This window comes from Mauremys mutica, chromosome 2, assembly GCF_020497125.1.
Source record: "Mauremys mutica isolate MM-2020 ecotype Southern chromosome 2, ASM2049712v1, whole genome shotgun sequence".
Lineage (NCBI taxonomy): Eukaryota > Metazoa > Chordata > Testudines > Geoemydidae > Mauremys > Mauremys mutica.
The window spans coordinates 163421065-163435598 of NC_059073.1; the positions used below are offsets into that span (position 1 = coordinate 163421065).

A 14534-nucleotide genomic window follows, 5' to 3' on the forward strand; every position below is an offset into this window, starting at 1 on the left:
GCGCTACTCCTCTCGTTAGGGAGGAGTACAGAAACCGGTTTAAAGAGCCATTAAAATCGATATAAGGTGCCTCCTAGTGTGGACGGTTGTGGCGTTAAATCGGTTTTACGCTCCTAAAACCGATTTAAACGCCTAGTGTAGACCAGGCTTTATTTCGCCTTCAGTTACTCTAGTGTAAATCAGGAGCGTCTCTCCTCAGTTCAACAGTTACACCAAGTAAATAAAAGAAAAATCAGGCCATATATTTAGAAAAATGGTGTATGGATTGTACACTGTATTACAGAACATGTTAATCTTGTGACTAAGCCAAAAATTAAACCTAGAACCAGCACAGCCTTTGTTTAAGATGAAAAGGTAAGATAACTGAATACACACCCGGTTAAGTCCCGCGGATAATATTATGATTCATTAACTAAGATCTGGCAATACAAGTCCAGGGTCAGGACGAATGCCAAACAACTTAATTGTCGGGACTTTTTCAGTCTTCCTGAACAGCCTCATTCCGTCTTCCTGAAGTTAGACAGTTTTAAATGAATTACCCTCAAAGAAAAGAATTGCTGTATTTTTAAACAGCAACAGAAGTGAATCAACAGCTCAGCCAAGTACAAGACACCAAAGGTTAGTATTTAATCTAATCTACAATTTTAGGTGGAGGGAAAAGTTCCAAAGTACATATGATTTACTGTTTTAAAAACAAACTCAGAGAGCTGCAGCACCATGACACAGGGAAATGAAATGGAGATTGAGATATTTCAGATGAAAAAAAGGTTTTGTGTAGGCTTTGCTCTAATTTCTTTTCACTTTGAGTTGCTTTATATACATCTAATACATTGTATGTGGGGTAAGTTGTTTTTCAGAAAACACTATGGAACATGGGCAACTTTTTCAGTGACTCAGGCCAAACAAACCAAAGAAATCCTGAATTGATTTCAGTCCTCACAACATCATTCTGTAACTCTCCCCCCCTCCCCCGCGATGTAGATAGATGTAGGCATGGTAGGAGTGTGTGATTTAGCATGTTGGTCTCCTGTCACACTTAGCATATGCCTTCCCTAGGCTAAAATATGTTTTTGATGTGTCACTAAGACATTTGTTAAAACCCTGGTGGTGTGCTGTGGAAAAGAACTTCAGGGGCTGAGCTCTTTTGCTTGGGAACACCCATCCTGCCTAGCATATGGGATTGCTTGCCCAAATGGTCACTTTGGCAGCTGTGGGATCCCCAGTCTCTTTGTTATTGGGGCAGGAGTAAGAAAGGGTTGTTATCCTGGTTATGTGAATCAAGGACAGTAGAACTGTACCTGGCATTTTATGACTGAGGGACTCACCCTCAACTAAGCAACACTTGCTAAGCAGCGGACATGGGTTCCACAGCCCAGTGAGTTGAGGCGTAGTAGTTGGGTTGTGTTCAGTATGGGCCCTTGCCTGAGGGGCTTAAATGCTATGTTGACCCTTCCTCTCTCCACTGTGTAATAATAGAGCTAATTTAGATTCAAGTAAGAGTTTTGTTACATGCTGCAGAGCTGAAATCACTGATACCTAGGTTTACACATTAGACCTACTCTGAGCTAGTGGTTCTGATGTAAGAAGGCTATCCAGGTGCATTAGCTGTGAGGCTCCCCTACTAAGTGATGAAATCACTGAAAGCTGGATGGGTTGGTTGGGGGGGCTGAAGACATATTGGTGAGTGGCTAGAGGAGAGGTGTGGCTGGCTGGTAGAGAGGCATGGCTAGCGGAGAGGACTGTAGCAGAACCCCACAGAGAGGCGTGGCAATCGGCCATCGAGGGCCTGGGTAGCAGAGAGTATAAGGTGCCTCCATACCTCCCCCCCGTCCACCCATGCTGGGAGGTGAACTCTGCAGATGAACTTCTGAATTCTGGGGCTGCACTGACCAAGGACAGCATCTGTGAGTTGGATGACTTTCGAGTTGCTGGACTTAAGACCCTGAGGGGAAAAGGACACTGCCAAACTTCCTTGAGGTGGGTCTTTTGCTCATGGCTTGTGTTATGAATCTTGTTTGTGGTGTTTCTCCAACATAATGCCACATTGTTTCCCTCCTTTATTAAAAGGATTTTGCTACACTCAGACTCTGTGTTTGCGAGAGGGGAAGTATTGCCTCTTAGAGGCACACGGGGGGTGGTATGTTATTGTCCCAGGTCACTGGGCGGGGGCTCGAGCCAGTTTTGCACTGTGTTATTGAAAAGGAACCCCTAGATACTGAACCTGGCCCTTGTTGCTGCCAACTCTGACAGGCAGTACCAGGTTTACAATGCCATCACTGGTGCCATGGTGCCGGGCCCAGGCTCCAAAGAGGCCCCGGCCCAGCCCGCTCTTCTTGGGCTGCAGTCCAAGGCCCCACCAGCTCTTCTTCGCCCCCCGCCTCTGTCTCGCACCCAGTGGTAGCCAAGCTCCCCCCTTTCCCACCTGTTCTCTATCTCCTCCCCCAGCATGCTGCATTCCCACTCCTCCCACTCCCTTCCAGTGCTTCTCCTGCTGCCGAACAGCTGTTTGCCAGTGCTCTGGGAGAGAGGGGGAGGAGTGGGTCACAGCATGCTCAGGGGAGGAGGCAGAGAAGAGGCGGGGGGGCGCCTTGGTGTAGGTGATGGAATTGGGGCAGGGCAGAGCAAAGGTGAGGCCCCCGCACTCCCCCTACCCATACCCCCCCTTGCTGTGAGCAGAAAGGCATGTTTCTGATGAAGAGTTGAGTTAATCCAATGAATTTCTCCATTTGAAAAGTTGATGTGAATTGAACAACATACAACTGATACTTCTTACTAAGTTTTGAAGAGGCCTATCAGAATACAAGTCCTGTGCCTTCTCACCATCCAAAGACAGAACAAATGCTGTGTTTTTTGCTCTTGGAATTGTTCACTGCTTGTGGTTTCTGTTACCGGAATTTGAAGTCCATAGGTACAAAACCTCTTGGGCCATACCAATTTGTGTAAATCATCTGGTCATATGGGTATGCAGACTTTTTTGTCCTTAGTTTTGCATTTGGACAGACAACTATTTAGACCATCCTATACCAGGGCCTGCTCAGCAGCCTGCCTCTGCAGGATGGTTTCCATGAGCATACTTAGTGTAGTCAATTTTACACATCTACTTTTATGTACCAGGCAGCATGTTCTTTATCAGTGCTCTTATGCCTTTGCAACATGTCCATTTTAAAGTTCCTACAGAATTTTATGTAAAATCTCTCCCCATTGTTTAATAGTTTGTAAACTATTCAGTCCACAATGCAGTGATTTATATGGATCACTTGAAACATTCTGCAGCAATATAAAGTCATTTGATTAATTTGGTTGGTCCGACACTAGTAGAATGTAGCCATTAACTTAATGAAATAGTAAGACAAAACAACTGTCTAAACCTCTGTATCAGCTCTGTTCTCTTTAATCTGTGTGAGTCACTTGTATATGCTGACCTCTCTCTGTATAATAGCTAATTAGCAGTTAACCAGGCCGTGTGGTCACTTCTTTCTTATAACATTTTTGTTCATCTTAAAGATTTTCACTTCACACAAGCTTTTTACCATACTGGGAGAATTTATCACTTCTATAATATGTAACAAATACCTCATAAAAAGTTTGTGAAATATCTGTTAGGTATGTTCTTATTGATCACATTCCATATATAAACTAAACACCTTTCTTCAAAGTACCTGTAACACCTGGGGTTGAAGTTGCTTTAGCAGTGTAACTTCTTTAAACTGAAAGGGCCCGTTACAGAATGTTTTAGAAAGCTTTAACTCTTGCCATAAAAATGTCTTACATTTAATCAAAACTATGTATGTATCTTTACTTGCTCATAAAAGATTAGTCACTTCCAAAGCACTGTGTCACATATCAAAACTTTAAAACTACTAGACTAATCTATACTATGAATTACTGAGTACATCACAAAAAAGAAGGAAAAAAACTTACTTCATCACAACAGCCGTTTGTGATGATCTTATCTAGGGCGATATTACTCTTAATTTTTTTCATTGTTTTATTATTAACAAGCACCTAGGAACCCTAGTCATGGACCAGGACTCCATTAACCTAGGTGCTGTGCAAACACAAATAAAAAAGCTGGTTTCCTGCCCCCCACAGGCATATATGCTAAGTAACCAAATTAAAGCTCTCTGTGAAATACAGCAAAAACTCTGCTGTTTGACAAGTATTAAAAGTTCATGCTTAAAATCAATGATATGCTTAACATTATTAATAGATTCCATATTTTACGGTGCCATCACCACAGTGTATTCAGACATTTTCTGCATGTGTACTTAAATATTAATAGTTTAATATTTTTAGTCCTTTCCATGTTTGTATCCCAGATGGCCAATGAAGCGAGACCTTGCCCATGTGACATTGGAGACAGGTTTGAGTATGGGGGCCTTGGGCACGAAGTGCAAGTTGAACACATCAAGGCGTATGTTTGCAAACCATCTGCCAGCACGGAAAAAGCTGTGATTGTGGTTCAAGATATATTTGGATGGCAACTCCCAAATACCAGATACATGGCTGATATGCTTGCAGCTAATGGATATATGTAAGCAATATTAATGTTTTCTGCCTAAAGAGACATTGTCAAAGTTGCTAGGCCAAAAATGTTCTCAGCTTTTTTTTAAGAGTACACATGTATGAAGAATTTCAAAGACTTTGCTAGTATGTGTTTTTTCTAAAGACATATGTCATAATTTTAAAACAGTGCAAGTAGCTGATCACTAATGAGTAACCTTACAATTGGGGCTGTCAATTAATTGCAGTTAACTCATGCGATTAACTCAAAAAAATTAATCATGATTAAATAAATTAATCACGATTAATCATAGTTTTAATTGCACTATTAAACGGTAGAATACCAATTGAAATGTATTACAGTTGATGTTTTTCTACATTTTCAAATATATTGACTTCAATTACAACACAGTATATAAAGTTGACAGTACTCACTTTATATTATTATTTTTACTGCAAATATTTGCACTGTAAAAATGGCAAACAAAAGAAATAGTATTTTTCAGTTCACCTCATACCAGTACTGTAGTGCAATCTCTTTATCAGCGGCTGGCAACCTGCGGCCTGCCAGGATAATCCCCTGGCAGGCTGCCAGACAGTTAGTTTACATTTGCACAGCCACCCGCAGCTCCCAGTGGCCGCGGTTCACCATTCCTGGCCAATGGGAGCTACGGGAAGCAGTGCATGCTGCTGGGACGTGCTGGCCGCCACTTCCCACAGCTCCCATTGGCTGGGAAGGGTGAACCGCAGCCACTGGAAACTGTGGGCGGCCATGCAAATGTAAACAAACTGTCTGGCGGCCTGCCAGCGGATTACCCTGACAGGCTGCATGTGGCCCGTGGGCTGCAGGTTGCCAACCACTGCTCTTTATCATGTAAATGCAACTTACAAATTAGATTTTTTTTGTTAAATAACTGCATTCAAAAACAAAACAAGGTAAAACTTTAGAGCCTACAAGTCCACTCAGTCCTACTTCTTGTTCAGCCAGTCGTTAAGACAAACAAGTTTGTGTACATTTACTGGAGATAATGCTGCCAGCTTCTTATTTACAATGTCACCTGACAGTGAGAACAGGCATTCACATGGCACTTTTGAAGCTGACATTGCAAGGTATTTACATGCCAGATATGCTAAACATTCATATGCCCCTTTATGCTTCGGCCACCGTTCCAGAGGACATACTTCCATGCTGATGACTCTCGTTAAAAAAATAATACATTTGTGACTAAACTCCTTGGGGGGAGAATTGTATGTCTTCTACTTGGTTTTACCTGCATTCTGAAATATATTTCATGTTATAGCAGTCTCAGATGATGACCCAGCACACGTTGTTTGTTTTAAGAACACTTTCATTGCAGATTTGACAAAACACAAAAAAGGTACCAATGTGAGATTTCTAAAGATAGCTACGTCACTCGACCAAAGGTTTTAGAGTCTGAAGTGCCTTCCAAAATCTGAGAGGGACAAGGTGTAGAGCATACTTTCAGAAGTCTTAAAAGAGCACCACTCAGATATGGAAACTACAGAACCCGACCACCAAAAAAGAAAATCAACTTTTCTGCTGATGGCATCTGACTCAGATGATGAAAATGAACAGGCGTCAGTCCACACTGCTTTGGATGGTTATCGAGCAGAACCCGTTATCAGCATGGATGCATGTCCTCTGGAACGGTGATTGAAGCATGAAGAGATATATGACTCTTTAGTGCATCTGGCACATAAGTATCTTGTAATACCGGCTACAACAGTGCCATGCGAATGCGTGTTCTCACTTTCAGGTGACATTGTGAACAAGAAGCAGGCAGTATTTTCGCCTGCAAATGTAAACAAACTTGTTTGTCTGAGCGATTGACTGAACAAGAAGTAGGACTGAGTAAACTTGTAGGCTCTAAAGTTTTACATTGTTTTATTTATGAATGCAGTTATTTTTTGAACATAATTCTACACTTGTAAGTTCAACTTTCATGATAGTACCTGTATTAGGTGAATTGAAAAATACTATTTCTTTTGTTTTTTACAGTGCAAATATATATAATAAATATAAAGTGAGCACTATACACTTTGTATTCTGTGTTGTAATTAAAATCAATATATTTGAAAATGTAGAAAATATCCAAAACTATTTAAATAAATGGTATTATATTATTAACAGTGCGATTAATCGCAATTAATTTTTTAAAAGCATGCATCCGACGAAGTGGGTATTCACCCACGAAAGCTCATGCTCCAATACGTCTGTTAGTCTATAAGGTGCCACAGGACTCTTTGCTGCTTTTACAGAGCCAGACTAACATGGCTACCCCTCTGATACTTGACACAATTATTTTTTTTAATCACCTGACAGCCCTACTTACAATAATTAGCCAGTGTGTAGATGCATAAAGAAGGAAAGCAAAAACAAACATCTGATTTTTCAAGTTTCTGAGATATTATTTAAAATATCTGTAGTGTCTTTTAAACAGTCTTGTACTTGTTGGTCCTAATTAGCATTATTCATAATGGCAAAAGTCCTAGTGAAGAAAAATGGAATTTTGCCTAAGTATGAAGTGCTGACTCAAGCCCTATAAGAGTACTGTATTCAGAAATATAGTAAAAACATATAGTCATTCCCACACTATTAGGTTAACATTACTTAAAGCTCAAATGTATATTCTTGTGAATTATAGAATATCTGCAAAACTGATCATCAGTTCTTAGGATATTTTAATAACAGTTGATAGCTCATCAGATTCCTTAATTTAAAAAGTCTAATAGGTCAAAGTAAACTGCCATGCTCTGGAAGTTCTCTCAAATCATTTTATTAGATGTAGACAAGTAATGGGAATAGATTTGTATAATAATTGTGTGTGATCATCATGGAATAAATAGAATGAATGCACATTAAAATACAGGTTTCAGAGTAGCAGCCGTGTTAGTCTGTATCCGCAAAAAGAACAGGAGTACTTGTGGCACCTTAGAGACTAACAAGTTTATTTCAGCATAAGCTTTCGTGGGCTACAGCTCACTTCTTCGGATGTATAGAATGGAACACACAGGCAGGAGATATTTATACATACATGCATACTTCCACCTTTTCATGTTCTCTGTATGTATAAATATCTCCTGTCTGTGTGTTCCATTCTCTGCATCCGAAGAAGTGAGCTGTAGCCCACGAAAGCTTATGCTGAAATAAATTTGTTAGTCTCTAAGGTGCCACAAGTACTCCTGTGCTTTTTTCATTAAAATACACAGACTGTCCCATAATTATTCCTTATTGCTATTCCATGGACCTAAAATTGTTTTACTTTTTCATATAGAGCCATCTGCCCAGACTTCTTTGTGGGACAAAAACCTTGGGAACCTTCTGATGACTGGTCCACCTTTAATGACTGGCTGAAAACTCGAGATGCCAGCAAGGTAGACAGGTAAGATGCATATTTAGTAGACTGCATGTATACATGGCTTTCATTGATAGGAGATTTGCCCTAGTAAGGGCTCCAGGTTCAAGTCCTAAAACATGATGGACCAGATGCAGTTTGGAGTAAGAAAACACAAATCCCATGGAAATCTGTGGGTCAGATTAGTAATTATGTAATTGGTGGAGTCAATGGCAAAGTAGTGACATTTAGCAGGTGTGCAAAACAACTATAATTTATACGTCAGGAGTGGAGATGAAGCCATCGAAGGTAAGGAGGCGGGGAACCCTATCAAAAGGAGGCAAGATAAAGCAGGCTTCTCCTACTTTAACTTAGGTCACACTACCCTCATGCTTCCCAAGGCCACGAAAGACTACCAAGTTGATGTAACTTACATTTGTATTTCACACCCATGAAGTCCCAGATCAGTGTAAGTTACACTACTCTCCCACTCTACTAGTCACTTAAACTTGTTTTTTTACCATTTACACCTAACTGCACTTCACCATTTACACCTATTAATTCACTGCTGAATTTCATTCAGCATTTTAAAAATTTATTGACTTCATGCAATGTTTACTTCCCTTGAAACAGTTCAAGCTATCATTTTAAATAATTTGATCATAAATGGTATTTTCTTAAAGGGGCTTCACTTAAATTTTATTAATGTTAATTGATAAGATAAGAAATCTGGTCCTTTGTATTTATAGAATCAATTAAAATTCTAACCACTAATACATGTAAAGTAAAAGATTGTTCTGATTGCACCTCATTACACATTCCATATGTTATTCATGCATTATGCTGTTTTATTCTCTAGGATGAACTAACCATTAAATATTCATGTATTTCATATAGTTGCCAACTCATGTTTCAAAACTGCAGTTTAAATTCTGGAGTTGTTGTGTTCCAAGAACATACTAAAAACCTAAACAAAATTAGAAATGACTATTTTATAAACCAATTGTATTTTCTTTTCAGTTTTCCAGGGAGTGCTATTAGATTCCTTAATTCACCTTTCTTTACATGTGTTAGGGAAGCTGATGTTGTCTTGAAGTATCTAAAGGAGCAATGCAATGCAAAGAAGATCGGTGTCATTGGATTTTGCTGGGGTGGAATGGCTGTACATCACTTGATGCTGAAAAATCCTGAATTAAAAACTGGGGTGGCCATATATGGTAAGTTTAAAATGCATGTAAACTTGAGCTGACTCACAATATAGCATCTAGTTTAACTATTACTGTATATAATCCATGGCAATTTAATTTATGTGCTGTGGATTATGGGGAAAGTTGGGAGAACTTCCTGGGGGCCTTAAAAGGTCATTTTGCTGCTTTGATTTCCTGGTCAGCCACGTTAATTAATTATTTCCATATGATTATTTTTGTTGCTCTGTGGTCATCACTTGTGAATGTATGTCGAATTAATTGTCAGAGCATGCAGAGCTTTTTCTGTGTTTTTTTTATTGTTCTTGAAATGTAAATAAATAGTAAAATACAAATACAATATAGATTGCCAAGTAATTTGCATTAATATTTCTGAATATATTTAAATTGAAATCAGACCTGCATATATAATTATGAATGCTTATATGTATCTTTGTAGCCCTAGATCTATGAAGCTTTCATAACAGAAAAAAATGTGAAATCAACTTTGTATAGTCTGCTACAACATGCTGATTCTTATACCATTTCTAACTGATGATAAAGGCACATCACATTCAGCACAATTGTGTCTCAACCATCTGGTCTGTGTCAAAACTAGATCTGAAGGCTTTTTCAGTGGGGCAAAATGCCAGGCACACACTCAAGGCTCAATGTAATACATACAATTTTCACAAAAGATTGACCCAAGCTGTTAAGTATGGATTTTGAACAGGACCTGAATCAGATGTTCCCACAGATCTTTGGGTTCAGTGTTGCAGTGTATGTCTACCCTGGCAAAAGCCAGGTGAGTAATTCCCCACCAGTGCAGCTCCAGCAGGGGTATTAATGATGGAAGTTGCAGGATAGCCATCCAAACCAAGGTTAGACAACACGGTGGTAAAAATGCTTGTCTACAACACAGGCTTGTCCATTGTTGTTACTAGTGGAACTGCACTGATGGGGAAAACGTGTAATTTTTTTTGCCAGTGCAGGTCCAGGTAGACCAGTTATAGAGCTGGGCCAAGACACTGGATCTGGAGCCTCACTTCCCCAGAGTTGGAAGAGAGGAAGTTCAGATCCCATATCTCCATCTGTAACTTTCATGTTTTGATTTAGTGTTAACCATTTTAAATTGCTCACTATAAACATTTTAAATGTATTTAATTTTTCTAGGAGTAATTAAGTACTTTGAGGATAGATACAGTTTGCTCCACCCCACATTCTTCATTTTTGGTGAAAATGATGATTACATCCCTCTTGAACAAGTAAGTTCACCTTCAAACACATTTATATCCTCATTGCTTTTTAAACATTTATTTCATACGATAACATTTTGTTAAGAGAAATTAGAAAATTAATTAGTATCTTTCTTGCCTCTTAAAAAGGATATAAAATACCTGTTATTGTTCTCACAAATTATTTAAAGGCATACTGTCAATGTTTCCCATCTCTAAATATAGATTTTATAAAATAAGGGAGTCATGGTAGGAGAGAGGCAAGTAGCCATAGATGGAATCAAAAGGAAGGCATCAACAGGCTCAGGAGATGAAACCCTCCTTAATCAAAATGACACTGCAAACAGTCAACATTAGGTCAACACCCTGAATTGGGGCAACAGGGGTCAACAGGTGCAGAAGGACAGCTCATTCCTAGGCTTTCCCTCTTCTTCCTGCTAGCTCATTCCTAGGCTTTCCATCCCACAAAGGCCAAGAGAACCACTCCTCTTCACTAGGCTTTCAAACAGTTTATGAACTCAAATCAAAGGGCAAAAAGGCCTGCAAACAGCTGGGGTCAGATCCTCCTGTGGCATAAGTCAGCATAGCTCTGATGAGGCTGTAGTGATTTATATCACTTGAGGATCTGGTCTCTAGGTTCTCTGTTTACCTCAGGGAAATCCATCCTCCATCAGGGCAGCCAGCTCTCTGTACCCTTCTTCGTTTTTATTCCCTATTCCCCTCCGAGTCATTCCCTCCTGCTGGAGCCCCCTCCCTTCAGGGGAGACATTTCCCAGGAAGGGAAAACTAACTAGTGTAGTTTCATTGACAAAGCTGAGAGATGTGCGAAAAGAAAACAGAGGGGCTGATTATGAACCCTGTAGCGAGGCAGAGTGGCCTCCCGCCGAGCTTGAGATCCAGGGACCACTACACTCCCATTGGCAGGCAAAGCTGGGCCAACCCCCTGGTACCTGAAGCAGAGGGGAGTGGAAGGAAGTGTAGAAGGAGGGCCCAGCAGCTCAGTTCGGCTGGAGCCATGGAAGGAGGCAGATGTTTCCAACCAGCTTCAGAACTCCAGAACTGAATCAACACTGTGCTGCACCCTTCCAGAGGAGACCAACCCATGATAGGAGTTGCCAGGACTGCTGTCAGCCCTGTATCCCGAGATGATGGAATACCCTTGGACTACAGAGCCTTGCACCTGGACTGGGGTAGGAAGTAGCCCAGAGAAACTAGACTTTAGTCCATTTTTGTCACGGGAGCATGAGTAAGCATGTTTCAGTTGGATCCCACTGACCCAGTGGCAGAACCCTCCACCACTGTTAGGGCTCTGGGCTGGGACCCAGTAGAGTAGGGTGGGCCCAGGTCCTCCTACCCACTGCTGCCAGCCCCACCCTGTTCTATCTGTGTTTATCATCTGAAGGCATTGTTAGTAACTAGACTAGGATGGCCAGACAGCAAGTGTGAAAAATCGGGATGGGGGTGAGGGGTAATAGGAGCCTATATAAGAAAAAGACCCCAAAATCGGGACTGTCCTTATAAAATCGAGACATCTGGTCACCTTAAACTAGATATAGATCTGGATTCCATGTAGGCTAAAGTCCAAGGCTTAAGCTTGACTCAGGCTCTGGATCAACAACACTAAAATACTGCAAGCTTTTCTTGTAACATTTCAGATCCATCTGAACCAGAACACTCATATAGGCACAGTGCTCAATATTTTCCAGATCAAAATATAGATTTTGTTTTTTTTAAAGTGTATAGAATCATAGTAGGAGGCTGCTGAGTAGTCTCTGCAGGAGCCAAAAGGAAGACATGCTGCAGACTTGCATCCACTTCTAATTATTTTTTCCATTAAAAATCATAGGAGCAGGTTAGACTCACAAGCTTTGAATCTGTGCAACTTCCATCTGCCCAAACACAAATTCAGAGCGATTCCAGTTTTGTCCCATTTCTCGGTCCAGTCTCCACAGCTTGCTGTAGTGCTTGCTACCAACTGGGCTACTCCATGGTAGTAAGCCCCACATCACGAAACAAGTGTTTTTATCTTTGCAGAGACCTTTGAAGATGCTATTCCACTTACCTATACATTTTGTGTAATTTTGTACAGTCATAGTTCAACTATGGTTTCTCCTCTTACTAGAAGAAAAGAGCCCATAAAAATACAATTGGGGTAACAAATCTAGTCTGGCCCAAGTGTGATATTACTAAAGAAGGCGCTGAGATGAGGATACATCACATCTTTCAGGAAACTAAATAATGGGCAAGCTGAGAACTGGTAAAAATAATAGGTTAAATCAATGTCACTAATGGAAGGATGTTCTGTTACAGGTCACCTTACTGGAGCAGAAACTAAAACAACACTGTAAAGTTGATTACAGAGTTAAAATTTACCCTGGACAAACTCATGGTTTTGTACATCGCAAGAGAGAAGATATGAACCCTCAAGATAAACCTTACATTGAAGAAGCAAGAAAGGACATGCTCAACTGGCTAAATAAATACCTTTAACAAAAGTATACTGCTAGATCTGTAAAACACAATCCAATAATTTGTTAGGCAGACTTTAGAGCACATTATAATTCTATTTTTGGAAAAAATAAAAATCATTTTAAATTTAAGTAGAAGATTAAAAAAAGATAAATAGTTGATTATTTACTTTTCGGCAGTAACACTTTCCAACAATTTTTATTTGTATTTTTTAATGTCCTTTAATAAGTTGATACCAAAATATTTTCAAGTGTATAACACCTTAAATCTAGAAAAAAGTTTTGAAATCTGACCTACATATCTTAAGATTGTAACAATGTGCTTTGAGATATACCTCTATCTAAGGGGTTCATATATCCCTTGATATTTATGAGTAATTGTAATAAAAGCTAATGATAGTTATGTAAATGCACTAAGAAAATATTTCCCCTACAGCCATCCTACAGTACCTTGAGCTGTGGTGTCGTCAGCTCTACGCTAGCCAGGGTTATACTTGGACATTATTTAGATGGAAGACGTCCCAGGAAAGTGGCACCAGTGACTCAGCAGTTAGTACCACTCCTGGTGAAGCAAACAGTTACTAATTCTCCAATGCCAGCATGGTGTTAGGGCCACTGTGCTGCTGAGGCTATTGTCTTTCTGATAAGATGTTTAATCAAGTTGCTTGTCCCATGAACTTGTTGCAAGATCTAGAGAAACTATGAGAAAAGGTGTTGATGTGATGGTGTCCCCAGGATGCAGCCTGGAGTTGGGGTACTGCTGAGCCCTCTGTCCCACCAACCTGGGCTCCCTCTCACACTGTGATGCTGTGACAAGCTGCAAACCTCTGTTAGGTACTGCACTCACAAAGGGACACACCCAACTGTCTTCCAGCCACTCATGAACTAACAATAGTTCCCCCCAGCTCTCCAGTGTAGGACCCCAGAGCTGTACCGTCTGGCCCTAGTCAGAAGCCTGACCAATGTAAGTTTATTACCCAGGCTGCCTCCGCCCCCAATATGGAGAGGGCATGAATAAGCCTTTGTAACTGAGTTGAGATTTCCCAAGCGCTGCATCCAAAACACACTGGTTTAGGTAAAGTATAAAACAGATCTATTAACTACAGCAAGATATTTTTTAAGTGGTTATAAGTGGTAGGCTGGAAGATCAGAGATAGTTACCAAAGAAAATAAAAGATAAATGAACAATCTAAATCTTAAGCCTTATTTCATTTGGCAGTATTTAGATCAGCATTTTTCTCATCCAGCTGGATGTTACAGTTCTTAATACACAGGATTCCCCTTAAGCCTGGACCAGTCTCCTCAGATGATCTTTGTCTTTTTGGCAACCCAGTTGTTTCCGGCATAGATGCGGGGAGGAGAAAAGCAAAAACATGCTGCAACATGTCCTAGTGAGCTTTGCTGAGTCACAGTGATTGAGTAAACGCCCACTGTGTGGACTTGGGCAACTGTCATTGAATTGTAAATCCTTTGATTACAACTCTTGTGCTGATTAATGTTTGTGGAGCACCCTTCTGGGCGGGGTCCTTTGTATGTCACTAGCAAACATACAGCATATTTCAGTAACAACCATACAGCAAAATCTCAAACTTTATACACACTAATGATATACATATTTGGACAGAACATTGGGTTTCAGCTGATCATGACCTTTCATATGAAATCTTACATGGCTTGCTTTGTTTGAAATATTACAACCACATATGAATGATGAATATGGGGGTTACAGAGTGTCATTTTGAGGTACAGGTGTGTCACAGTTGATTTAACCATGTATTTACCTTAGTT

General features: G+C 40.2%; 1 protein-coding gene across 2 annotated transcripts; it reads left to right on the top strand.

The window, feature by feature from the left end:
• Positions 1-444: 444 nt before the first annotated feature.
• On the top strand, positions 445-13155 carry LOC123364578 (carboxymethylenebutenolidase homolog). Of its 2 annotated transcripts, XM_045006812.1 has the most exons (7): positions 445-618; positions 847-1977; positions 4320-4534; positions 7800-7907; positions 8934-9076; positions 10217-10308; positions 12589-13155. In XM_045006812.1, exons 3-7 carry the CDS (start codon positions 4320-4322, stop codon positions 12766-12768), a joined length of 738 nt encoding a protein of 245 aa, XP_044862747.1. In that variant the 5' UTR covers positions 445-618; positions 847-1977; the 3' UTR covers positions 12769-13155. The 2 variants fall into 2 exon arrangements, with proteins under 2 accessions (XP_044862747.1, XP_044862745.1); XM_045006810.1 differs by lacking the exon at positions 847-1977 and having other exon boundaries at positions 446-618.
• Positions 13156-14534: the final 1379 nt, after the last annotated feature.

Bases quoted from the DNA above. Each gene is read 5' to 3' on its own strand.
- LOC123364578 (XM_045006812.1), top strand. From the start codon at position 4,320: ATGGCCAATGAAGCGAGACCTTGCCCATGTGACATTGGAGACAGGTTT. The intron at 4,535-7,799 runs GTAAGCAATATT...TTTTTCATATAG, and splicing joins CTTGCAGCTAATGGATATAT to AGCCATCTGCCCAGACTTCT. The intron at 7,908-8,933 runs GTAAGATGCATA...TACATGTGTTAG, and splicing joins GATGCCAGCAAGGTAGACAG to GGAAGCTGATGTTGTCTTGA.